Genomic DNA, 27353 nt, shown 5'->3' with positions numbered 1-27353 from the left:
TTTGCAAACATATGTCTACCTGGGAGAAAGCCTGCCTGGTCTTTATGAATTACTTCATTAAGCACTCTTTTGAATCTACTTGCCAAAATGTCTGCAAATATTTTGTAATCCACATTCAAAAGGGAGATGGGACGATAGTTTTTGAGTTGTGTCTTTTCAGCTTCAGATTTTGGTATCAATGTGATAAAGGCTTCCTTCCACGATTCCGGCGCCTTCTTCCCTTCCATAATTTCATTACAGACCTCCATCATTGGTTGGGTCAGATAGTCTTTTAATATCTTGTAATACTTGGAGGTCAAACCGTCTGGCCCTGGAGATTTGCCCAGTTGCATGTTCTGAATAGCTTGTTCAATCTCTTGTTGTGTTATTTTGTTGTTCAGGATTAATCTGTTTTTTTGTGACAACTTTGTTAATCCATTTCTTTCCAGAAATTGTTTAATCTCAGCCTCATCTTGCGGCCCTTGAGTGTATAATTTTTTAAAGTATCTCTGGAAGCACTTTCTAATTTCCATGGGGTTCTGGATATTTCTTCCTTCAATTTCTAGGTTTGTAACTATATTTAATTTCTGTCTCTTCTTCAACTGCCAAGCTAGCAGTTTTCCACATTTATTTGCCGATTCAAAAGTTTTTTGTTTCATTAATTTAATCTTCCATTCTATTTCTTGGTTTATCAATTTAGAATATTGGGCTTGATATAGTTTAATTTCTCTCAGAATCGGCTGTGACTTCGGGTTTGATCTTAATTTCTTCTCCAATTCTTTAATTTTCTGCAAAATCTTATCTTTCCTTTCATTTTGTGTTCTTTTCTTTACAGTGTTCTGTTGTATCAAGAACCCCCTCATCACAGCTTTGCTTGCGTCCCAGATAGTTCTTTTTTCCACCGTAGTGTTCATATTTATTTCAAAATAGTCCTTCAAGGTTTTTTGGGCCTTCTTGACAATCTCCTGATCTCTAAACAAGCTATCATTCATCTTCCATCTAAAGGAGCCGGTTGGCAATAGTGTCATATCCATCTTCAGCGCATTATGGTCGGAGCAGGTCTTTGGGCAGATTTCCACTTTTCTGACCTTGGGTGCCAGACCTCTAGATATCCATATTTGGTCGATTCTTGTCCAAGTCAGTTGGGCTTCAGAGAAGAATGTTCCCTCTCTTCCCAGGGGGTTCTTAGTTCTCCAAATATCAATCCAGTCCATATTGTCAGCCATTTCAAAAAAGGTCTTTGGTAGTCTGCCGTCTTTTGTAACGTTTTGATTTTGTGACTTATCCATGTTTGTCGATACGAGCCCATTCATATCTCCCATCATAATGATGTTGTTGTAGTCCAGATAGTCCAGCATAGTCTCATGCAACTTCTTGTAAAATTCCGATTTCCCGTCATTTGGTGCATAAATTCCTAATATCAGAATCTTTTCTCCTTGGTGTTGTATCTCAATTCCTAATATTCTTCCATGTTCATCTTTGAATAAGAATTTAGGTGACAGGCTCTCTTTTGCATATATCACCACTCCTCGCTTCTTTACTCTGTCCGAAGATATAAATTCTTGGCCAAGTCTTTTGTTTATTAACACCTTTCTATGGAGCCTAGTCACGTGTGTTTCTTGTAAGCAGATAATATCCAATTGTTCTTTTTTTAGTATATGAAAAATTTTCCTCCTTTTTTCCGGGATATTGCAGCCATTAATGTTCCAACTCAAAAGTTGCAGAGACATCCTGAATAAATCTGGTTATTTTTCAAGGGGTGGTATCTTGTTCAGAGAATCTTCAGAGTCCAAGGGTGCAGATGCCTCTGGTGTTTCAGGCCCTGGAAGTTGATCAATTCCTTTGTGAAGGTCCTCTCCGTATACGTTCAGAAATTTATCTCTGTCTTCCGATGTTCTGATTTTGATCTTCTTCCCTCTAAAGGTAAAAGATAGTCCTTGAGGAAATTCCCACCTAAAGATGATTGAATTCTTCCTTAGTAGTCTTGTCAACTCCAAATAGTCAGATCTAAGATCTAACAGTTGTTTAGGAATATCCTTGTAGATCTCAATTCTTTTGTCCAAAATGTCCAGTGACTTTCCGTAGTGTAGGCCCAAAATCTTATCCCTTTCCTCCTTTGACCTCAATATTATCAAACAGTCTCTGGGCTTCTCTCTGAGTCCCACAGCATTTGAAGGGTGACAGGTTCCCATGTCTGATCTAGCCCAATATTGCCTACTGTGACTGACCTCAGCTCTGCAGGGGCTCAAGTTGAAGTCTTCTCCATCATCTCTAACCATCCCTTTTCACTGGAAATTCCAGGGAGTGAACTTAGGACTTCTGAGTATGAGCTTTATGGCTGAGCTACTATCACTCCCTTAACCCTATGAACTATTCATGAGCTACTTTTCCTATGCTCAAAAAAACAATCATGGCAACCAAAGAATCTAACATAAGGGGTTTTTGTTGTTGTTACGCCTCTTATTTTTCTTTTATCAGCCCAACATAGTCTAGCAGCAAAATGTATGTATATGGACAAGCATTTCATTGGATTCATCTAATGCAATTGCTTCATTATTCTGAGGCAAAAACAAAACCCTTCCAAAAGAAAGCTAAATCTTCAAACAGCAGCAATCCAATTTGGAATAAACAACCACAAGAAGAAACCGCACAGTAAAACACTTGCCTAGAACAATAGCAGCTATCACACCAGACACAGCATGAATCTGTTATTAGGTTTCTGCGCCCCACTTAATCTTTGCCTGCCTGCTGATAATACAGTGTTTGATTGTAAAAGATAGTGAGGTAATCAAATACCAACCAACTAAGATGGAATAGAGGATCCCTGGCCGATCTGAAGGAGGCTGGATGTTTCGGTCCTGATCTATAGCTTGTATAGTTGGCGTGACATTGATTGGGTTCACACGTGCCTGGAATGAAAATTAAACACATTATAACAGAATATTTACAAAGTGGGTTCTACTTAATAGTAACTAAGGTTAACTTGTGTATCGAATCCCTATAAAATAATGCCCTATGGTAGACAGATGGCATATAGTTGCACAAGCATATCATTTTGCAATACTTTTAAACCTACATTTTAGGCACAATCTAGAACAATTGAAACTAACAGGAAATGTTCTATTGGTTCACAATTGGATATGCAGTCACCACTTATCTGGGTTTTGTTCACTTTGGTAAAGAGACTTAAGGTGTTCCTGGAGTGTTAGAGTTTATATACAATCATGCAAATTGAGTATAGGAGGAGGCAGTTCAATACTCTCACATAGCAAGTCTTTTGCCCCAACATCAGTTCTCGAAGGAGAGACACTACTAGCAAGATCTGTGTTTGAGGCATCTGAAGTTTGGAATAAGGACACAGATCTTGCTTACATCAGCTGAGAGTGCAAAGGTATGCCATCTACTCCTCCACCCCAGTACTCTGATGGGTTTCACATTCCTGGGAAGTTTCTGCAATTTCATGGCTATTGGTTTCCATTTGATTTGAGAAAACTGATTAGTACCACAACTCTGGCATTACGTACTTCATTGTCCTCACTTTTGAAAGTTTTACCCATTTTTAGACTGCAGGTATTTTAGACTGTAAGAAATTGGCTAATCTTCCAATTTTATCAAAGAGACTGATGCCATTTTCTAGTTTTCAACCAACTTCAATGTATCCACAACAGTTTTAATACTGCACTGAACGGCGGCACAGATAAGAACAGATTTCATTGAGAGTGACAACCTTTAAAAAACTGTATGAATACAGATCATCACCATCATTTGCTTGTACATATTTCATCAGTTCTTAAATCTACATTAAAAATAGCCTGGGGCATGAGCCACCTACAGACAGATAGGACTTTTCTTTACGCATGTGATTGATTTATGGCTAAACTTCTCCCATTCTACTTTAACAGGTGGTACATTGGAGAGATTAAAAAAAAAGAGGCTTTAAATCTGAAGTCATTTTAACTATAATCCCACTGTTGCAATACATATAGGCTACTGTCAAAATGCAGCAGTACAGCCGCATAAAGGAACTGCCTTAAAAAAGATTTAAAACCCATGGGTTTTATGCGCGCACACGTACCCCTTCAAGAATAGCTTGGTGTGATTCAAAGCATGTATGGAAAATGAGCCATAAATTTCAGAAATGGAATGTGGGGAAACCAAACCATTTTAAATAGCAGGTTTCTGAGTTCGACATTATATACTTGTCATATAATATGACAGGAAGATAAACAGCGAAGTGCTTATTTAGAGGTGCCACTTTGGAACACATATGCTATAACTTAGCAGACTTCAACTTCCTATCACAACAATGTTAGATTTAAATTTTACTGGAGGATTTGATATCTTTTATTAAAGATCATTCATGATTTCCCCTTAAATGTAGTATTTAGTAGGAATCTAAAACAGAACAGTAGCGGCATTCACCCGCTTTTGACAAAGACGTCCTCCCAAACCAACTGCGGCTTCCACAAAGTGGTTCAAAGTGAAGCAGGTGTTTTAGAAGCTTTGAACCTGCTTCTGAGCTTTGATGCCAGGGATGGGCAGGAGCCCAAAGGAGTGGGGGAATTTGTGGGCAACAGAGGCAGGTGGGGAGAATGATTCAGGGCAAGGGACCAGTGATTTGTGGGGTTCTGTACTGCCCATGAAACAGCTGCTGCTGGTGTTGGAAGTGGGGAGTCAGCAGGAAGAGACCAGGCAGCTAGAGGTAGCGGAGGAGGAGGCGGCAGGAGAAGAGCTTCAGGAGGTCTCTGGGTTTGGAGAGCCTGTGGTGCTCCCAGAAAGAGTATTTGGAGTCTTCTGCTGTCTCCTTGCTCCAGGAGGGGCTTGAAGTGGTGGGAGAAGCTGGAGCTGTTGGGTGCTTAAGAGCACCATGTCAGACAAGGGGGTTTAAGAAGGCAGGGTGGCAGGGCTACACTGTTGCTCCAACTGTCTGAGATGGGGGACACGTCTGCAGTCATAGGTTCCTTGGACAGCTAGTTAGCAGGAAGTGTTGTCTATCATTTGAATGTTAGGAGCTGATGTAACAGAGTGCTTCACTAATAAAGAATTAAAAATCTAGTCACTTGTCTTCATTGGTTTGAATGTGTTCGTGACATTCATTGGGGCAGTTATCAAAGGCTCCATGTGGCCTTCAAAGTACCCGCTGCTATGGGCATGGAGCCCCTAGGCAATTCTTGCATCACCCCCCCCCCCCGGCTATCTCCAACGACTTGCATAGGGGAAACAGAACAAAACAAAACCTGTGCCCACAAAAATGGCTGGTGCAGTGGGTTTCATGTTCTTTGCGGTATTTACTGCTGAAACTAATTAAAACCTTTTTTGTTAACCAAATAGGAACACTGAACGGAGCTACTAAATACAATACGCTGTTGGTGTTGTTACACCACTCTGTGTTTTTACACACTTTGTAACATTGCATTTTGCCAAGTAACAACTGTGCAGTAAAAATTTCTTCACTAGGCTTTCCAGTTTGGCCCTGTTTATATATGGCATTAAGCTGCTTTTCACACATTTATGGTAGTCTCCCAGATATCTGCATTTGTATGAATAATGCAGTGTATAAGACGGATCTCAACTGCAGCAGCTTCAAGGGCCTCTGGTGCATAAGGAGTCTGTTGCAGCTGTCAAGATTTGTGAGTTTCCTGTGAACTGGAGATATGATTCCAAGTCCTACCAGTGAAAAATCAGTCATTCGCTGACTTGCGTGGCAAGGCCCCCAAACCAGCCCCTCGTTAGAATAAAATTCACACTGACACAGAATTTTGGTTTAAGCTTATTGGGAAAATTTTAGGCCACAACTTTATTGATTACAGAAATGTGAGCGGTATTGGCTTAGGCATTGGCAAAGGACTATATTGGACTCCTGCCCCCTTTGCAGGAAGTCAGTAAGCGTAAACCACCCAAAGAGGAAGTCACATCGGGGGAACCCACCTGTAGCTCTCCTCGGTGTCCCCAGAGGCCTGGCATGGCCCTAGCCCCTCAAGCGAACTTCGGACAGGATCCAGGCCCTGGATTCCTTTAACGGAATACCCTTGGTCAATGGAGGGGCAGGCAATGGCTAACTTCCCTTCCCCCACAAATCAATGAGCCAATGCCTAACCGCCAAACCTTACGAAGTTGTGATTGCTAAGAGGTAGGCTAAAACCAAGTGGCCACTGCCAATCTGCCAAATGGAAAAATTCCCAAGACAGGCGACCAACCAAAGTCCAAAGCAAGGCCAGAGGACATCTAAAATAAAGGATGGGTGGGCAATAGTTCAGCAGCGTGAAGCAGGTACCTGACATGTGTCACGCTGCCACTTTTATATCCCCCCATGATCACCCCACACAAAAGTGATTGGCCAAGAAGCCGGGGTGATCGTGGTGCCACCCTGGCATGACGGCATTACTCCATCCATGCCGGGGGGGGGGGGGGAGAGGAACCGGCCTGGGGGCCTGCCCGCAACCAGGACCATCCTTAAAGATGATCCCACTTCCCTTTGCCATTTAAAAAAACTACTATGTGCTACATTGTTTTTTAAAATGAACATTTTAAAAGTGAACAAGTGTTTGTTTGTGTGTGTATATTTGTATCACTGCAAACAGAAGGATACATTCCAGACAATGTTAAGCACTTCAGCATTGGTAGAGGCATGAGAGATCTAAGCAAGTTAAATTGATGACATTTAGAAGTGCTTAACATTGGCTGGATTGTGTCCAAAAAGTTTCAACATAAGAAAGTATGTTAATTAACATCAGATCATTTTTGCACCAATAAACAAGCACAGGCTTGTTTATTGCACTATTACAAAAGGAATCACGATATTGCTGTCAGTCAATGTTACCTTTTCTTTTTCTTTCTTTTTTAAAAAAAAGTATTCCTATTGACCTCTGTCTAAAATGCTATTGCTATGTTTAGGTGCAGGACCGTTATTCAAGGACATAGATGCCAAGAGAATTTCCTGGGCCCAGTACACTGTATGTGGATTGGGACCCTCTCCATCCTGCTAACACTGCCCCACCCCCTCTATCTTTTTCTACTGCTTATGTACATATATTAACTAAGCCCAGTTTAAAAAGGTAAAGGTACCCCTGACAGTCAAGTCCAGTCGCAAACGACTCTGGGGTTGCGGCGCTCATCTCACTTTATAGGCTGAGGGATCCAGTGTTAGTCTGCAGACAGTTTTTCTGGGTCATGTGGCCAGCATGACTAAGCCGCTTCCGGCACAATGGAACACCAACACCAGAGCAGCACACGGAAACACCGTTTACATTCCAGACAGAGCGGTATCTATTAATCTACTTGCACTTTGATGTGCTTTTGAACTGCTAGGTTGGCAGGAGCTGGGACCGAGCAACAGGAGCTCACCCCATCGTGGGGATTCGAACCGCCAACCTTTTGATCGGCAAGCCCAAGGCTCAGCGCCACCTGCATCCCCAGTTTATCTAGTTGCAAATATAAAAGCAGAGTGAGGAGAAACATGTATACAACCTTGTGCTCTTGGCGGGAAAAGCAAGATATAAATATATACCACATAGCACATAGATAAACTATGCAATAAACTCCCATTTGAGGCAGCAATGCCCACCAATTTGGAAAACCTACCGAAGCTGCCCAATGGTATTTTATCCCATAAAAGCAGCCCATTTGGGGAGTGAATGAAGTAATGTGAACATGAGGAGTTTAAACAAACATAGCTCAGTATCTTCCTGCACCCAGGTTCACCTGATTTCTCTGCACCTCTGGGAGGGCCCGCTCCCAAGTCTCAGGAGGGTGTGGTTAACATTCCTTCTTCTGATTGCCTAGCAGCAGTGATGAAGTGATTAAGAGTCCCTAGCAGTGGGGCTGTCTGTGAAGTGCCAAAGCCTTTGGATTAGTCTCCAGAATTTGTTTTACAACTTTCTGAAGAGCTTTTTTTTTTTTTAATGAAAGCTAAGAGTCTGGGTTCCTGATGACATGGGACCTGGTACACTTTCACCCCTTGTATGCCCCTCTCAGTGAGATGTAGTTGCCAAGAAGCTATAACTTCTTTTGGATGCTGATAATACTATAGCCTATGCGCTTAATAGTGAGGGAGAGAACCCTAGTATATGGATCAAATGCTGAATTGTAAAGAAACTTCCATACCCAGTAATGCCCTTGTCATTGTAACTGACAGCAGGCTAATTCCTCAGCTAACAATAAATAATGCAGGCATGCAGACAAGCTCTTTGCTCAGAATTCACCTCATGAAATGCCATTGACATTATAAAGTAGGTTATAAGAAACTGATTTACTTTAATTATTTATGCTAATGATTAGGAGTTCAAATGCCTACACACAAGCCTATAAATAAATGAGAAAAGAAAGAGATTTTGCATCACCCATGCTTAGGTTGTAGCAGCTAAGGCAGGCATTGAGAAGCCTATGAAAGCCATGGCAACTTCATTTGTTTTGCCTTAGACAACCCTTACCATCCACTTCTTGTTGCAATGTTTGGCTTGGCTCAGTGGGCAGCACTTCCCAGGTTACCTTACCCTGGCATGCAAAGTGGCGAAAACACATCTGCCCCTGCCTGACATTCTTCCTGCCCTTCACAAGGACTGTGCATGGTATAGCAGTGCCATACATGGGCTTTTCTGAAGATGGAAGTAAATGGGGAATTCTGAGGAGGATGCAAAATAATTTACTTGACAGGCTACTACTAAAGCCTGTGAAGCATGGCATATTGCTCTCTTGAAACCAGACGAGCTTTACCCTCAAATCCTCTTTTTCTTCCCCATCACACTCCAAATGCTTAGGGCCTTTGATCCACACGCAGCACTATGATCCTACAGGATAATAAACATGCCATTCCTTTGAACTTATCCACATCACACAGAGAGAAATTACTAGAGCCAAATTACATGTGACGTCCATTATGTAAAAGCAATTAATGGGCATTCAGAGGCATGGTGCCTCTGACAGTAGAAGGAAAACACAGCCATCATGGCTTACAATGCCTATTAAGTCACTATGCCTATGGTCAGAGACGCTATGCCTCTGAATGCCAGTTGAGGCCTCCCCATTGTGCAGAACACTATTACACGCAGCTCCTGCTTGTGGGCTTTGCATATGCATCTGGCTGGCCAGCACAGTGAAAATAGGGTGCTGGACCAGAATCACAGGATCAAATAATTGTAGAGTTGGAAGGGACCACAAAGGCTATCAAGTCCAACCCCCAAAGTGGGGCTAGATGAATCATTGGCTTGATCTAGCAGAGCTCTTCTTATGTTGATGTTTATACATTTTAAATAGCTACCGTGGCATTAGAATTATGTTGCATGGGGAGGAAGGATTGACCCCCTTTTCTCTTGAAATGGTCCCAGCAAAAATCAATCACTTGTCCCCTGCCAAATCTGTTATTTGTACCAGGAAGGATATTTCCATTCACACCAATGGGAGTTTCCCTCCCAATATAAATGGCAATTTGTGGGGATTTCCAGAGGGATCTCGGGGGGGGGGGAGAAGGGTCATATTCCCCTCCCTGACTGATGCAGTCAAGATCCCACTCAGAGGCCACTGCAAGAGGCATTTACAATAAAAAATAACTGTGCACATTATTTTATTTCATAGTTACAGCTCTTTCTAATAAGCTACAATGTACTTTCTCGGAACTGCTGATTCAGTTCCTAGCTTTGGCAAGCAGTTTAAAATCTCTAGGTTAGGCTTGGTATAAACTGAGGGTAATAGGTTACTACCTTTCCTGGTGCTCAGCAGTATAGATTGTATCTTCTATCTCCTTTACAGAACTGCAGCCTTTAACTTATAGATCCTTGCTAGGTTCCTGGTGCTCCCTTTCAGAGCCCCGGTCTGCCCTTGGTGGCTGGAAGGAAACCTATAAAATTTTTCACTCGGATCTGTTTAGTTCATGGTAGAAGACAATGCACATGTGATTTTCTCCCTTTGTATCAAACTGGAACAAGTGTGATATCAGTTGGTTGGAAAAATGTATATTTCTGCTAATCTATTCATATCTGCTAGTAATGACATGGAAATCTGCATTCATGCTTTCCCCTATTTCTGTGTTTTCTGTTTTATAGTTCCAATGTGGCAATTTCTTTTGGTGTGATCCATACATTTGTGTTTAGCGCTTACTTCAGGCAAAGCCAACACTGGTCAGATTTGGGGGTGGTTAATTGTACCCCCAACATACACCAAGCACTTCATGTTGTGACAATAATACAGTGAGACAGCATTTTTCCTGAACCTTTAATGAACAATCAGTTTGCAGTCTAACAGGATAGCTTGGCAAGTAGAATGATGATTACCTCCACAAGTGGCAGCACTGTGACAAAGATGAGAAATCTTTTAGAAGTGAAGCATGTTGATAAGGCATCATAAACTACCTGATCTAAATGTCATTTCAGAATCTCCATATGGTGAAAAATGACATTTAATGATGGAAGTATATGAATGCATATCACTAGATCAAAATAATTAAAGAAAATAATTTCCTCTTCTCCTGATTTTTTAATAAGTTTGATTTTTTTTGCAAAAAAAGGGAATTTGATGTCAACTTTTTAGCAAGCCTAAATCTGTCACAGAAAAGATTTTGCAGAGGAATTCCATTGCAGCAATCATCAGTGGTACCTACAGGGGCTTAATCAATACTGGAAATTGTACAGAGTCCTTATATGGATAAATACTGGAGAGCTATCATTTCGGCTGAAAGAGCAGCAGTATGTGGGAGAAAGGAGGTCTATTTACATACTGAGATTTATAAGTGGGTAATATAATTTGTTAGTTTCTAGGGCTGTGCATAGCCCCCTTTACTCCGCAATAGCTGACCTGGGGAATACCCAATCAGGATCCAGCACCAAATCAATTTCTGGGATGGGATAATGTGACTTAAAAGTTTTTAAAACCCTATATGATCAGGAGGGGGCAGGGGAAGGAAATGCTATGTTGCCCCTCTCCCCCAATGTCGAGAGCAGGAAGGTTCAGTACTTCTGTAGGCTGCCTAGTCAGTATGTTCTCTGCACAGAACAGAATAGTAAAGCAGACTCCGCATGCAACCAGCAGGCTTGCACCCTGGGGGGCTACATGTGTATAGCAGTCCTGCCAGGCCTACTTGCCCTCCCTCTTTGTCTTGTCGCTTCCTGCATTACTGCCCCCAAATGCCTCACATATGTGAGCTTCAGTTCCTGATCATCCTCACCACTGACAATGATGTCACCTCTATGACTGCCATATAAGTTTTAAGTGGTTTAAACAACAGGATGTAAACATAATGTAATGTTAATGTAACATTAACAATTGGTTCCCCCCCCTCACCTCTCCCCCAGAACAGAGGACTAATACAACAAATTTTCCAAGTTTTAAGTTTTAAGGTATAAACTTTTTTTTTGAAGTATACAACTTTTTCTTTTTAGAAAGAAATTTTGAAGGGAAGATGATTGCTTTTGAAAGTCTCAAGTTATTTAACCTCCATCACATTTTAAATGTTAGAAGATACACTTAGACTTCATTATGTAAAATAGCCATTTTAATGTAATTTCAGGTTAAAAACTGAACTGTTTGCAAAGCACACATATAAAACAGACCCTTCCACAGCCGGAAAACTGTGCAGGTAAAATAAATGCTTGCACATCTGCCAGGAGGGAATCACAAACCCCTCCACTCCTAAGCTTCGTGTATTTCCATATTAAAATTAGTGCCAATTTCTTTTAATTAGCCTTGTCATTCTTTGTGCAGCCCCATGCAGATAAAAATTAATTATCTGTAAATTCACATCTTCATAATTTTTAACCTTCGCTTCACTTGTTTTCAGTGACATTTACTGAAAAACACCACTTATCAGGAGATTGCACATGGAGGACAGACAATTCATCAAAAGGTAAAAAATAAAAATAATAGAATAAAAAAGGATGAGAGAGGGGGGAAATCATTCTGAAACAGTGCATGAAGCCTTAAGCCTAAACTACCACATAATCAGGAGCTCATCAAACCTTTCTGTTTTGATGCTGCTGAAAGAGGCATCCCATTTAAATGCCATTAATATGAAATGGCGGTTTTCATTAAGTTGTAATATCTAGTACCTGGCAAGTCTTGCTGTAAATCTGTTGACGACTTAACATTCCCCTTCACTTTGTATATAAATCACTTTGTATTTATATTGCTGATGACTCTCTGTTCCCATGTTGTGGTAAACTGAAACCATCTTTAAAATATCGGGGGGGGGGGGAGTCAAGAAAAATAAATAAGAAAATATTTAAATTACAAGGATGGCTTTATACCTCAGTGAAATAGCTTCTTACAGCTGTTGAAGTAGTTTCCACCCAAAAGGTGAATGTCAGTTTGTCACGCATCTAAAGCTACTAAAGATGCAACACTTAGTCGAGTGGAACAATTTCTGAGAAAACATCCATAGCACTACACCGTAAACATGCCATAGTTAATAAATCCCCAGCTGCAATTAAACAAAGCAAAATAAAACCCTTAGGAGTAAGTACCTGAAACTGCAATTGGCTTTCTTCTCTACCCCATCTAATGATTTCAGCTTTTGCCCACAAATTGTAAAATAAAAATAAAAATCAGTGGCTCTCACGAAACTGACAAATTGTTCATAGTCAGCCCAATGACAACAAAACAGTTACAACTTTCTAATGGGAAGATAGACTGTTTCTAAATGGCCGCAAGTGAGCAAACATGAATAATAATATTAAGAGTCTAATTCCATCCCTAAAGTTCTGATTGTGGCTGAGATGAGGTGACAGGACTAAATTGTATCTAATATTTCACCACCTACCAAATGTCTTTTTAAAGATAGTAAGCACACATGCATCAACTCCATTAGCATTTAAATTTATTATCTGACAAGAACTTGTTTAGGATGAGAGATTATAATCTAATTAACACCATCAATTCAGGGGCAGTCTTGAAGTGTCAAGGTTTTTGGAGAAAGCAAAGGAGTATGTTCTTTGATTTCATATATTGTGGCATAAATGGAAGCTTTTCTTCAAGTGCAGGTAATAAGAGTGGAACCCACCAATTTAGATTAGAATAACAGAAGAGGACAAGGGGTTAAGGCTTCTTACCTCTACCCCCTCAATACCTTCCTATGCCAGGTTTCTGATCTGGATCAGATGCCCTGAACCTGCTATTTACCTTTAAAAATCCTTTCAAACAATTGCATTCTGGTCCCATGAACATGCCATTTGCACAATTTTTCTTCCATCTCTTTTGGTAAAGTAAATTTGGCAAAGCAGGGGTGGGGAAACATTTTGGTTCAGGGGCCAGGATGCTCCTCAGGGCCAGCCTCTCGGGATGAAGTTGCTGGATGGGGGGCACTGTCTTGTCAACCACATGACATCAATATCACATGATTGCCAAGTAGGCGGGGCCAACCAGCTGTCAAGATTGCTTCACCTGCTTTGAAGAACTTCCTGTGATCCCCCTTTAAACACAATGTGGGTTTAAAAGAGGAATGTAGGGAGACTTGCAAAGCAGCCCTTGGAGGAAGTGAAGGCTGTTTCTGAGAGTGTTTTTGCCAAGCATTTGTAGTTAGTTGCCTTTGCTTGAAAGTGCTCTGCCTTTCCTTGGAAAAAAAAACCTCCTCTCGTTCTACCTTCTCTGTCACATGGCAAACCAAACACAACTCTAACTTTGCTTTAGAGTGGAAGCTGAGGAAGGAAGAGGGAGGAGACTTGCAAAGACTTTCCCCTTCTTCCCATTTAAATACCCAATCTCATGCCAATCTCACTGCCATCTTTAATTTCTGCTCATCAGTTGGATGAATGGAGATTACATAGCCTGCCTAGGCTTCTTATACTTTCACTGTGCTAAACAACTCACTAACCCCACCGTACTCCAGGGAGGCACCTAGTTTAGATGCCAGGAAGTTCACTATTATTCATTACAACTGGCACATAGGCGTGGAAGAAAGCACAATTCTTCCCCTGGGAGCCTCCAGAGGTCAGCAAAGGGCTTCCTCATGATGTGGGCTTCAGCAGGTGCCCACTGATGCCAGTCTGAGGGAGGGAACATGGTCATCCTGAACTAAGGTGTCTAAATGTTTCTAAACTGGAACTAGCATTGCCATAAAATCTTGAAATGAAAATAAATTATTGTTTGCTCTGCCAGAGAGGCCTTCATAAATGGGAAAGGACTATAAGAAGTTTGAACTGCTGCTACAAAGGAACAGTGAAAGGCTTTGTAAGATGTGGAGGTCTACGCAGTCTAGACCTATAACTAGAGAGCAGAGATGACTTTGAAGCTTTCTTTGAAGTTCCTCGCACAGTTTGGGGTTTCTTTTCTGTTCTATATATGCTAGGCTATAGAGAATTCTCTATATAGTTAAGGAAAGGCCTTTACTATAGCTGCACAGTCAACTAGTTGTATCATGAAAACAAATACTTCAATTTCACCACCACTGTCAAGAAAACAAAGGTTTTATTTGACCTTGTGCTCTTGAAATTGTTAGTGTCACTTCTGAGATTTCACAGGGGAGATGTTATTTTCCAGGGATTTATTTTGCTTTCAGAATAGTGTACAGTTTTAGAAAAGTTTTTATTTCACCCCCCAAAGCGTTAATGTGTTTTGTTTCTAAGAGCAAAGCAGCATCAATGTGAAAAATACTTTAGGAGATGATTGAGAAAGGATGGAATTTGTCACACAAGAATAACATTAAGAAGTACTTTCTGCCCAGTGGTTTCAAGAAAGATTAGAGGGGTGGGGGTGGAACAGAAGCCTAAAAACCTTAGAAAAGAAACACTGGGTTGTATCTAATTAAGTCAGGAGTGCTGAACCTCTGGTCCTCCAAACGATGCTGAATTATAATTCACATCAGCCCCAGCAAGCATGACCAATGGCCCAGGATGATGGGAGCTGTAGTTTAGCAACACCTGGAGGTCCAAGGTTCTTCACACCTGTACTAAGCCACAGTGTAGATCTTGACTCTTATATGTCCATTGATTTCAATGGGTCTAACTCTGAGTATAACTCAGAGTGGTGTAGTGGTTAAGAGCGGTAGTCTCGTAATCCTGGGGAACCGGGTTCGCGTCTCTGCTCCTCCACATGCAGCTGCTGGGTGACCTTGGGCTAGTCACACTTCTTGGAAGTCTCTCAGCCCCACTCACCTCACAGAGTGTTTGTTGTGGGGGAGGAAGGGAAAGGAGAATGTTAGCCGCTTTGAGACTCCTTAAAGGGAGTGAAAGGTGGGATATCAAATCCAAACTCTTCTTCTTCTTCTTCTTTGTGACAATGTGTACCCTGTTCTAAAACTTGAATCTTGAATAGTTTCTTCATTATCAAAATGTGAAACCAGGTTTGTTATAGACCTCTCAATCAGTTCAGAAAAACTGTTATCTCCTGTCTCCTCCATGTGTGAAATACAGTTTTAGGCTCATGTAATAGGAACCAGAAGCAAGCAAGTAATCATAGGCATTGGGATTGGCACAATTAGGGTGCAGAGGGGTTGATTTAGGCCTCAAGTGCCCTTGGATACACACACACACACACACACACACACACACACACACACACAGTGGTGAAAGAGACGGAAACAGGACTGGATAACCATTGTTTTCACAGCTACCAGCTCCATCTACAAACATAATATTCTGTGTACAAAAGGCACATTGGATACATTAAGAATTGGACTAAGAGAGAGAGAAGCAGGAGGAAGAATAGGTGATGGCAGAAGAGATTAGGAGGATAATAGTAGCACTGCTGGTGCCACCAAAAAGAGGATTGACTGTAGGAAGCAAGAAATGTTGTTGAATCTCTCCAAGAAACACAGAAATGTGAAAGAAATTAAGTCTTAAAATTTGTCTCCTGAGTATTAGTCAAGGTATGTTTTATTATTCACAGTAGCATGCATTGGTTTTAGCATGTGGAAATTTCATAGTTGTCTCTGAAGAACGGTAAGTTGCAAAAAAAGAGAGAGAGAGAGAGAAAAGCCTTGAAATATCACTTTTTAAAAATCCCAAGCCAGTGTTTCCTGGCCTGGGTGGCATTGATCATATTGGCATTCATCACATTCCCTAGCTACAAAATGCAGTCTTCTGTGTGGTGCTTCTCAGGTTTATCAAATGTGCCACATGAAGGACATTAGAACTTCAAGACAAAATAGCTTTTCCTTTGTTCATGCAGAACCTTGATGAACTGTGTTTTCTCTAAGATAATATTTGCAGAAGTCATTTGGAAAAACCCTGCTTTATACTAAGTACCAAAACAAACAATGAGTTGCTGGCAAGCCCTTGTGTATGTGTCGGCTTCATGACCTTCAGTTTGGTGAGAAGGGAGAGATTTATACAAAGAATACATCCGTTCTGACATACATAGATATCACACATTGCCCTGAAATGCATTGTCTACAATGTTGGTTGTGACGTTTTTCTTGCAGAAAATGTCTGATTAAAAACATTTTGAAAACAAATCATGCAGTCAAAATGAAGAATGGTAAAGGACAAAGCAGCAGCAATGCCGCTAAGTGGAACCAATGAACTTTAGCATGACAATAACTCTTTGAACTTGGCAATGATTCAAAAACAGACAGCCATATTAATATGGTGCATTCTGTCATTCTGGGCTAAGTTGGTCACACCCTAGCAAGTGTGTGTGTGAGAGAGAAAGACGGGGGCGGGGAAACATGCTTGAACACACCTTATGACTATGGCGTAGGATGGATTTTGATCCTGTGTTTTAGTTCTGCTGTTAATTTGTGGGTGGGTGGGTAGGTGGGTGGGTGGGGGTTGGGGTGGGAGTTCACTCCTAAAGGGCTGTTGATAAGCTTTTGATAAGCTTGAAACACTGGGTAGTTGGTCAGAAAAGAGAATAACTGAGTATCTGTCAAAACACCATAAATCTCCAGTCCCACCCAAACACCCAGTTTCTGCTCTCTACAGCATATGTCTATGTACATAAATGGAACCGCATTATTCAAGGAAAAATAGAAAAATAAATAAATACCTACATACATACAATATATATATATATTTAAAAGGACACCAGTTATTTGTTTCTGTAATGCAGAATAGAAATTGCTATGAAAATATTCTCTTTGAAGATCAAACAGAAGGAATAAGAAATTACACAAAGACTGGAGGGAGGCTTGGGCAAAGCAAAAAGAAACACAATTAACCCTGCTTCATATAGAGAGCTGTTTATAAATGGTGTAGAGTTACCCACACCACATACGGCTCACACTTCTGGTCTTGTTTCCAGACACATCCAAGAAGTAGGTTCCGAAATCTTTTCAGGTTACTATTACATTAGGGAAACAGTATCACTTACTAATGCAAGTTACGTTCAACATGTACATGTAGTCAAGTGGGGGAGAAATCATAAACAAACAAAATAAAATGCAGGTATGCAAGTGTCAGAGTGACATAAAAGAACCTGGGACCTTTTGCATCCAAAGCATGCACTCTGCCACAGATCTGCAGCCCTTTCTCATGTACACTCACTTGAGAAAGGATGAAAGGAGGGGTACAAATGAAACTTTTTGCTGTCCACTGGGAAAGTGCTCTTTCTTTACCGATTAACTGAAAATCTTAATTACTGTCTCCGAGACACCTATCCACCGCCCTTCTGATTTTAAAACTATGCAATTGTGTTTTAAGCTTGCTGTCATTTAGGGGCACATTGATTTGATGGATAATAGCCTCGTATCAAACGCTGGCTCAGATGCTTAGAATTTTCCCTTTAAACTACACATTTGTTGGCTAAAAGCAGGCAACACTCCGATTTCTGTTCTATTACTGAGCTGTCACAATACATCACAGCTGTTCAACACCATTAATATTGATGTTCTTACAACCTTAAGTACACATTATACCATCAGTGTTATAGCAGGGTAGGGAGGCAAAAATATTGGTGTTGCCGAAATGACAGAGTCCGCAACATCCATTACGACTTCCTCAAGTACCTGCTTCACCTTTAGCCCCCTGTGCATCCCAAAACCAGTTGTTAACCATCCAGCCTTTCGACTCGCAGGGTAGCTATTTCTGTTATAAATGCTTGTGTTAACATCTGTATTCTTGACAAGGAGCAAATAATATAGCTCCTTCAACACCCTTGGGAAAACTTCCTTTACAAAACTGGCAGTTTGGGGGCAATTTAGACCATAAAAAAGGCCAGCCAAATCCCAAAAGCTGCTTCATGGAATATTACAAATCAAAGCAAAACATTGTATAGGCCTAAAACTAATGTTCAGAAGACAATGGTTTCTCACAGAGGCATTATTAACAGCTGGCTCCTGGAAGTCATGAATAAAGCACATGTTTAAACAAATAGCGTTCTCCTCAACAGAGTCCATTAAATTATGCCAGCCACCTTAATCTCCTCAGTCACATGTAAAATAAAAAAAATGTTCCTTTGTTGAGACTTTGTATGTTTCCAATGTATCACGCTGTTTAATGCTACCAGAAGAAATAATTGCATTACAGATGTAATCTCTTTCTCTCTATTTTTTACATCACAGGCTGCGTTAACTACAACAACAACATAACCAAAAACAACAACAATGACTGAAAATATTGTGCTACAGACACAGACCAAAAAAACCTTCTTAAATGCTACATTTAAAACTTAGAAATGCAATATTCTGGTTAATTCGGTGCGACATCCCATGTTTAAAAATTGCCAGCATCCATAAATGGAAAAGCTACTGTATAGGTGACAATATAAATATGTGACATTTGGAATGCTGAACTCCACCATCACCCTTTTGCTAGGTAGAATAAAGTAAGAACCAAAAGGGAAAGTATTGCAGGAAAGTGAACCAATACAGTATTTGGAGGTCAATACATTGTGAATGATTACAACATAATTTTGTGTTCTATCTCACTCTAACCACCTGAAATAGTGATGAAGGGCAGATGAAAGGAAAGAAAGAAAGAAAGAAAGAAAGAAAGAAAGAAAGAAAGAAAGAAAGAAAGAAAGAAAGATCAGGACTTCTTTCAGCCAGAACTCACTGTAACTCAGTTCCAGCACCTCTCAAGTGGGAACCATTGCCATTATAAGAAAACAAGGGAGGCATTCATGGTGAGTTGCAGCACCTCTTTTTCTAGAAAAATAGCACTGATAATAATTGACTAAGTCTTTTTCTACCTCTGTTTACTATAGTAAATAAATAATCAGCAATTCATGCCTGCGTTAATGGTAAGGTGACTAGTCTTGTGCCCAGATGAACCGGCAATAGCTCTGAATACAAAAGCATCAGCCAAAGACCAGGATACGTTGTTCATGATGAAGATAATACTGGATATATATATGTTGACAAGCCCAGAGGTATCCGGTGACTCATGACCAATTCTTAGTTTGTTTGTTTTTGGACTTGAGCACGCATATCTCATTACAAACCACATCCATAGTTTGCTGAGTCTAGGGGGAAGGCACATGTGGAATCAGACATCTCTTAAGAAGAAGAAATACCCTTGAAATGTTAGTCAAGAAAGGAATGCCATTTCAGAGATTATTCTGAAAGAGAAATGGTACTCGCAGCAGTTTGTAATACCTGATGGAGAATAAATACATATTGTGCTCAAGCACGTGTCTCTGTGTAGATACAGATATATACACATACAAAGTACAAAAAGTAAAATGAAAACAAGCCCTCATTTGGTGTGGCACGAGTGCTTGTTCTGCTTGAACTCTGGTACAAAATAGTGATTCTGCTACTCTGCCAGCAATGTTCTGCTACAGCAGGGGTGGAGAATTTCCAGCACATGAGCCAAATGTAGTCCATAGGGTTCAAAAAAGCCTTCTATTAGAGCCAGGTTAATCTTCCATTCCCTATGTGTTAACAAAAAACTGAAAATGTTCCCATGCTGAAGTTAGACTTGAAAATAAACCATTTTGTTAACTTGAATAGAAGACTTTTTTCAGGACCAACTGCAGTGTGCCGTAGCACTTTTGGATGGGGTGTCAGTTTCTGCAATCTTCATGGACCTGCAAGAACAAAAGGATGTTCAAGCACCTGACAGGCCACAATATATGCTTGCTGGATTGTGTTTGGCTTGCTGGGCACAGAATCATGCTATACAAGAGAGTGATTGACCTGAACATAGGCAGAGAATGAATGAATGAAAATAAAAGAAAGGGAGAGGAAAAAAAAAGTCCCTTCTTCTACTTACAGGGTCCGTGAGCTCTGGCAAGCTAGCCTGGTAAGTGAGTGGCCGACAATCCCGAGTGTTAACAACTAATACGCATGGAAGGAACATTGGTCCAAGGTCATCCCCATCAAGGACATCAACAGTAAGGGTGGTTGTACTTGTTCTTCTTTCCATAAGGTTTTGAGCTCGGTCCTGTGGAGAAAATAAGGATTTAACCCGACAATAAAAGTTGTTTGTCTTGGTATCACTGCATATAATAATGTGAAATTCGAAACTGCAAGCTGTAAACATGTTGCAAAGACAGGTGGAAGTGAACATTGCACTCCCTGACCCCACAAAGCTCTAATTTGGGACCACTACTAACCAAGAGGGGTTATGTATGTGAGAGTGAGTAAGTGCGTGAGTGAGTGAGTGAGCTTATCAGCCTTTTTTTTATCTCAAGAGGCAAATATGCTTTAGGTAGCCTTGTTCCCACTTCCTTGATTTCACTATTTTATATCTTAGTATCATATTTTGTACCCTACCATCCTCTCTTTCCTTGCTCTGTTCTTTTCTATGTATCTTCTTCCCTTCCTCCCAAGAACCCCATATACCTCTATTCCATGACACATCTTTCTTTTCTACAGAAATTATTTTCCTCAAACCCTTCCTCCTTCCTTGGACTCCAAATCATCACACTTCTTTTGTGCTGTTTTGGGGTCAGGGGGCTTGTCTCAGAAGTAAAGCAAGTTATCCAATATCAGCAAAGAAATCTGATATTAGCCATGTGTGTGAGGGAGAAAACATTCAAATGGAAGCCCCCCTCCCATCTAGCAATATTTGGGGAAACAGATTATGTGATAAAATCTTCTTTCTGGCAAATTTGGAACTGATAAGCATTGTTTTCCCACACATCACAACAAAGGATTTTAATCCCCTCTATCTCCAATGAGAAAGTTGTATGGTTTTAATTATAGAATCACTTATCAGCACAGCACACCAGTATGTGTTCTATATATTCTGCTTACTGACAGAAGAATTCATAAATTCTCTTTGTTGCTTTTCTAGTAGGAATAGTCTGTAGAAAAAGAATTAAGTCAGACTATTCTTATTCAAAACTGTAGCAACATTATCACATCACAAAGATTTTTAATTTTGTATTCGCATGCCATTCCTGCTTTTCAGCCATTTCATGATGGAGGGTCTCGGGTAGAACATTGATTACCAAAAGCAAGGCATTAGCAAACTGTTAAGGACAAGGCAATCTGCTTAGCAGGATACAACCCACTATATTACTATATGTACATTTGTTGAGCTGGTCAACTAAATAGAAAATGCAATGTCTCCAGGAAAATAAATTAAAAACTGATATTGGAGATGTGGTCTTGGGGAAAGTTTGAACTTGCAATCTTAGATGATAAACCCAGGAGCTTGGTGGAAAGAGAAGGCTGATACTGTGCAAGAAGGGGGAGAAAATGGTGGCAAGATTACATTGCACCCAGAAGAGGCAAGGTTGTGTCAAGATCTGAAAGGAAGGAAGGAAATCAGGTGGAAGCAAGTAAAGAAGAAGAGAAGTTTTGCAACAAGGGCAATATGCAGCTAAGACTGGAACTTGAGACTGAAGTCCATGACCACGCTACCCAGGGAGTCCTGAAATGGCTACCCAGAGAGTAACTGATAATGGAGAAAGCAGCAAACAGGTCCAGCATCAGCACCTAGGGTGGCGTAGGGATGCTTGGACTCACTGAAGCATCACTTTGATCACCCCAGCATCTTCTTTTCTTTGCCTTCATCTTTTGAGAAAATATTCAAAAGACAGCTGGTAGCCATCAGGGATTATACATAGTTACAGGTGCTCATTTTGTTGTTGTCTTTACTTTAAAAGTACATTACTGTTTTCTGCAACGGAATAGTGCTTATTCGCAAATGAATGTGTTTTGCATCAGAATAGTAGAAGCAAACATCATCTTAATCCTATAATAATCATTATGGCATTATGATTTAAGGAAGTTTAAAATGAAAAAAAAAAAACTTCACATACTCAGAGGGGAGCATTTTTCAAAACCAGGGATGGAAACTTTTTTGTTTCTTCGTTTTGTTCTACTGTATCAGGAATGTAAAAGCAATTAGAAAGCACAGAAAGGCAGTGTTGGCAGGAAGAAGAGAAATAACTGAAGGAACAGACATGGGAGTCTAAAGTGGGGTCCCCCAAAAAGCTATGGAGTCCAGGATCTAAAATTACCTAGCTTGAACTCCTTGAATGTTGAGCACATTAAGAAACAATAACAAGGGCAGTTACACTGATGTTTAGGCGAGAACTCAGAAGTGGTTCAGAAGTATCCCTGCTTCTGCCTCAGAGTCTGAACTGTGCTCTGCTGCAGATTCTTCCTGTTCCCAAAACCCTGTCACCTATTCTGCTTCTGACACCTCCTCCCAGTCTGCTCCCTTTACCTCTAACCATTCATTGTTGTCTCACCACCATTCCCCAGACTCTGAGTCTTCTTCCCTTGGAGGTCACCTGGCTAATACCTCCCACGACCCCTCTGCATCCAGCTAGTCCATGGCACACTTGCTTTGACAAAATGTCATTATAACCTCCTAGCAAACCTTTTAGGATGACTGCTCAATAAACGAGTTGTCTGGAAGCACCCTCAATGAAATATGGCACAAGAATGGCTGGAATTCAGAACTCCTTTTAAGCGGATTTTAAATTCTGCAAGTAACTTGCAGAATTCTGCAATGAATGGAAACTTTGCCAGCTCTGGTTGCAAAGACAACATCAATAGTAAAGCTGATTCCAAGTAAAGCTTTCCAGCTGGTATACTCTGTACAATGTAGGCATCACTTTATTTCTCAGCTTGAAATATCTGTTACATAACATGTCAGGAAAATGCTTCACACACACCCCTATTTGATATACACAACTTGAGGTGAAAGAAAAAGCATCTTCAAAAGGCTGCATTTCAGAGCTGAAGGATGCAGTTAAACTGCAGCCATTAAATTAATTTCACAGCAAATTAGTATTGCTATCTGCAACAGAACAGTAAAACTCATTGACACTACAATGCATCATTCTATACCTTCCCAGACTAAAAAGGCTCTATTTTGCAACTGAACACCAACACCTTTATAACCAGTAAATATGTGAAATATTGTGTTACATGGCAGCAGAAACATAGGGCTGATTCTCATGCATTCAAGTCATTTGATATCTCATCAACAGATGATGATCACTTGAGGATTGCAAAATAATTTGCTGACTTACAGTAAAATGCAAGGTCTGCTTGAAGCATCTAATCTACAATGGTTCATTCAAATACAATGCTGCAGGAATCAAATGATGGATATTCATGGGGTGAATGCCCTCTTGAATTAAAAAAAGTCATGTGCTGATAATGACAATTTAAATGCCCATCAGATAAAATATGAAGATACAGTTTCTATTCTCCCTTAAAAACAGTTATATTCGCAATGGACACCAAAAATTACAAGTCAGTCATACTCACATTGGCTTGGACAATGACAAAATAGCGCGTTTTTTCTTCGTAATTTAGCCTCTCACGCAAAACTACTGCTCCAGACAGTGTAAGAGGAATATCAAAAGTTCGATTTGAAGTCTGCCAAAATTAAATGAAGAAAAGAGAAATATAGGTCACAGGGGAAAAAATGATGTAATCAAATTAGGAAGATCCATCAGTGGCAACTGACAACAACACTTCCTTTTCTTCAATGAGCAATCAGTTCACTTTACTCTCACATCCTTCCCCATAGACCTAATGAATTTCCACAGAAGAAAGACCCTTGGCATAATGACAGTGTGGAGTCACATTTATTCCAATTAAAGAAAGAAAAAAATGCCACTAAGGAAAAAGAACATATCTTTCAACAATAAAAGCCTAATTAAAACATTTCAGGCTAGATAGGAACAAATGATGATATCCAACTGGATGATGCAAAGAGTAGACCCACTGAAATTAGTAAATACAAGTCCATTGATTCCGGTGGGTCTACTCTGAATATAACTGACATCGTATATCTCCCAGTTTCTGGTTGAAGCAAAGGAGAGCAAGTGATGTGGTGGCAAATGGGACCTAAAACTGACACAACCAACCATGAGGATCTTGGAGATTTGGAACCTGTTCACATGACCAGGCTGCATTTGTGTGCTTCTGGTGACTGTTGAAACCAAGGCAAATGGGTTGCCTGATTTCTTAATGGGCCCAGAAGTACTGTAAAATCAGCACTATTCTTGCTGTAAATTTCCTGTGGTTACGTGGCCCTCACAACCACAATCACCTGTGGTTGGAAGCTTGCATAAATGGACTCAGGGAGGGGACTTCTCCCCATGCAGATGGGTCCTTGAATGAGGGGCCAGCATGTGTCACAACACCCTGTCACACACACTTTTACATAATTTGCATAAAACTGCAGTCTGATGAAGTAGAGGTAAAATTCTGGACTTTCCTTTGTTGAAGAATTAACACAAGCTTTTAGGCAAATCAACAGGCCTTCTCCCATGGCTTTATCTTTACTCTTCTTCATGGGGGTGCATTTATACAAAGAGGTGACCATGGGAGGATCTTAGGAATGATTTCTCACCCCACTGTGACATTTCTATGCTTTTAAAAAAACACCAGACAAGTGTATAAGCTCAATTGACTTTCGGTGAAGCCGTGAAATGACCACATTGCCCTGCTGAAAGTGCTCACCAGGAGCACAGCACTTTACTTTGTAATTTGCCTAAAAGGTTGTGCAACCTAAAATCATTACAAGGTATGGTAATTGTGATCAAGTTACTTTTGAGCACTGATACCAGTTAAATTTAAACCAGAATGAATCATTTATATAGCCAAGAATTCATCGAACTGCTATGTACTGATTCAGATATCTGCAAGTGATGGGAGACTTTACACGATGGAGCATAAGTGTGTGTGGGGGGGCACAGAGTGCTACAGATCTAATGTATGTTGTGGACACTCCACCTACAGATATGGAAGCTACTCTGTTTGAAGCTACTTCCTTCACAGCTAAGACAAAAAAGAGTGCCGGTGCCATAATTTGCCTGTTGTGGAGATGTGACCATATCACTTCTTCACCATATCAAGCCTATAACAACGAATAAACATCTGAAGTTAATGTCATTTTTTTCTAAAGACCAAAGATGTTCGGGAGATAGAAGAAATATTGAAAAGCAACAACTTGTAAACCTATGTTTGCCTGCAGCTGATTTAATTCTCTTCCATTTTAAAATATATTCTATGCACATAGCCTTCACTTTGACATACTAATAGTCTACATATAATAACCTCTTTTTAAACGTAGCAAGGGGAACATTCCATCTCATGAGCCTGCATGGGCAGTCTGAAATGGCATACTTTAGCAAGACACGGGCTTACCAACATCATCCGCAGCTTGTGAGAACTAGGTCCATCTTTTGCTGAATATTAAGCCTTGCATATCAGTATTTTCTCCATCTCCCCCAACACCCTTGGTAAAGTTTCATGGAGCAACACAACACATTGTTTTCCCATGCTTTTGCCTAATAGTGCAGTAACAGTGAGTGTAATTATTTTAATCCAACAAAAGGTGTGCCAATCATTCTCCTGATAAATTTTCTTGAACACTGATTCTATAACTTTCTAGAATACAAACCATTCACATCTCAGCTTTTTGTATGATCTCAATCACAATGGAGTCTCTACTATTACCTTGGAATAATAAGCAACCTACAAATGATAGCAATCATTCCTCCTCTTCTCATCAAAATGTACTTATTTTAATCTGAGTTTTATTATTATAGTCTTACTGCCACTGATAATTTAGAGCCTTTGCATAGCAATAATAATCCAAATGTGTGTGTGTGTGTGTGTGTGTTTTAAAAAAAGCTCATGGTGTCTAAAATGAAGTATTTTAGAGATATATCACAGGTAAAAAGTTTTTTTGTGTATAAAATTGTGTTTAATTCTGCAGTAAAATATTTCCTCCAAAAATGGGCAGTCTAAAATATCATGACACTATTTCGATCTGCCCACTAGGAAACCTTTTTAAAAATCCTATCGACTAAATGCATCTGAATTAAACTTACATAAACTCACTGGTTTGAAATTTTTGTAAGTTAAAAAAGAACAGAATGCAAAGCCCAGTTTTAAGAGTGATATAAAATGCACTGATAAGTAGTATTTACTCACTGATAAGTATTTAGTGCTGCAAATGAAAGTGCCATTTTATTAATACCATAACTCTATGCTATACTTGACCTTTGGCTCACTTAGGACCAGTTCACACAGATCATGTTAAAAGTTCAATCATCACCAGTGGAACTGGGGAGATCACACAGTCCTCCCCTACACAAGTAGATCCTTTAGTGAGTTGGGACCTGAGTATGTAAAATGGCTACATCAGTGAGCCCCACTCACTGAATCCCACCCCTTGTTCACAGTGGATGGATCATATGAGTGGCCAACATTCATGACTCTAGTTCACACTAAGCATTCTACATGTGGTGCCCTCCCACGTCATCCTAAAAGTACATTATACATGTGGCATAATGGAGGATAAAGTTCTATACTCATATGCCCTTCTTGGGTCGACACACAGAATTGCCTACACAAGTAGTTCCAGTTGCCATGACCTATTTTTCCAGGGAATTGATATGAGCTGAGCATTATGCATTCAGTTGTATTTACACCTTCAGGACTGGTTCTTGAACATCCAGCAGGGGCATAAGTGTGGGAAGAAGCAGCACATGGGATTCTAGAACTCCACCAGCAGAATCAAGGAAGAGTTTTGGTTTTTTAATGGCACATTCTCTCTAAAGAACTTCCACACATTTTTTGTCAGGTTTTACTTGTATGCATAATCTGTTCTACATGTGTATGATTAAAACATCTCCCTCTGCCCCCATCAAAAAGAATCACTCTCAAATAGCTTAAAAAAATAATAATGCCAGGTTTCTTGAAGAAATGCTTTTGGGCTCATAAATCTATGTGTGATACAAATCCCTTTCCCAAATCCCACATGCAAAGCAAAGTCCAGTTCATCCCTCCCCAGGATGCTATCTCCATGACAAATAAGAATTTCACATACTGGGTCGCTGGGATTGTACTGGATGACGTACTCTATCTGTCCATTGGGACCATCATCTATGTCTGTGGCACCATTGTTTCCAGAGAATCCTGTAAAGATGGTAGTTCCAACTGGTGTCAACTGCAACAACAAAAATGATGTGCACACTTAGGAACCCTTGAAAGACAGCAGAAGAAGAAGAAATCGAAGTAATGGTTTCAAGTAAAAATGTAGTTCAATGATGTGCTGGCAATGCTACCCTGTCGGACAATGTTA

General features: G+C 40.3%; 1 protein-coding gene across 17 annotated transcripts in view; it reads right to left on the bottom strand.

Moving 5' to 3' along the window:
- Nucleotides 1–27353, bottom strand: part of PCDH15 (protocadherin related 15) — a 649889-nt gene that overhangs the window by 209938 nt on the left and 412598 nt on the right. For 16 of the 17 annotated variants that reach the window (XM_081861749.1, XM_081861756.1, XM_081861754.1 and 13 more), the window contains 4 exons: nt 27099–27218; nt 23519–23629; nt 20055–20225; nt 2780–2888 (listed from right to left, as the gene is read on the bottom strand). In XM_081861749.1, coding sequence (XP_081717875.1) covers nt 2780–2888; nt 20055–20225; nt 23519–23629; nt 27099–27218 — 511 coding nt within the window. The remainder of the gene's footprint in view (nt 1–2779; nt 2889–20054; nt 20226–23518; nt 23630–27098; nt 27219–27353) is intronic. The other variant, XM_081861757.1, reaches the window with a different exon arrangement.

The sequence above is a fragment of the Podarcis erhardii genome (assembly GCF_964252035.2).
Source record: "Podarcis erhardii genome assembly, chromosome: 5".
Lineage (NCBI taxonomy): Eukaryota > Metazoa > Chordata > Lepidosauria > Squamata > Lacertidae > Podarcis > Podarcis erhardii.
The sequence above is the reverse complement of the archived record's forward strand: the minus strand, read 5'-3'. Positions and strand labels throughout refer to the sequence as shown.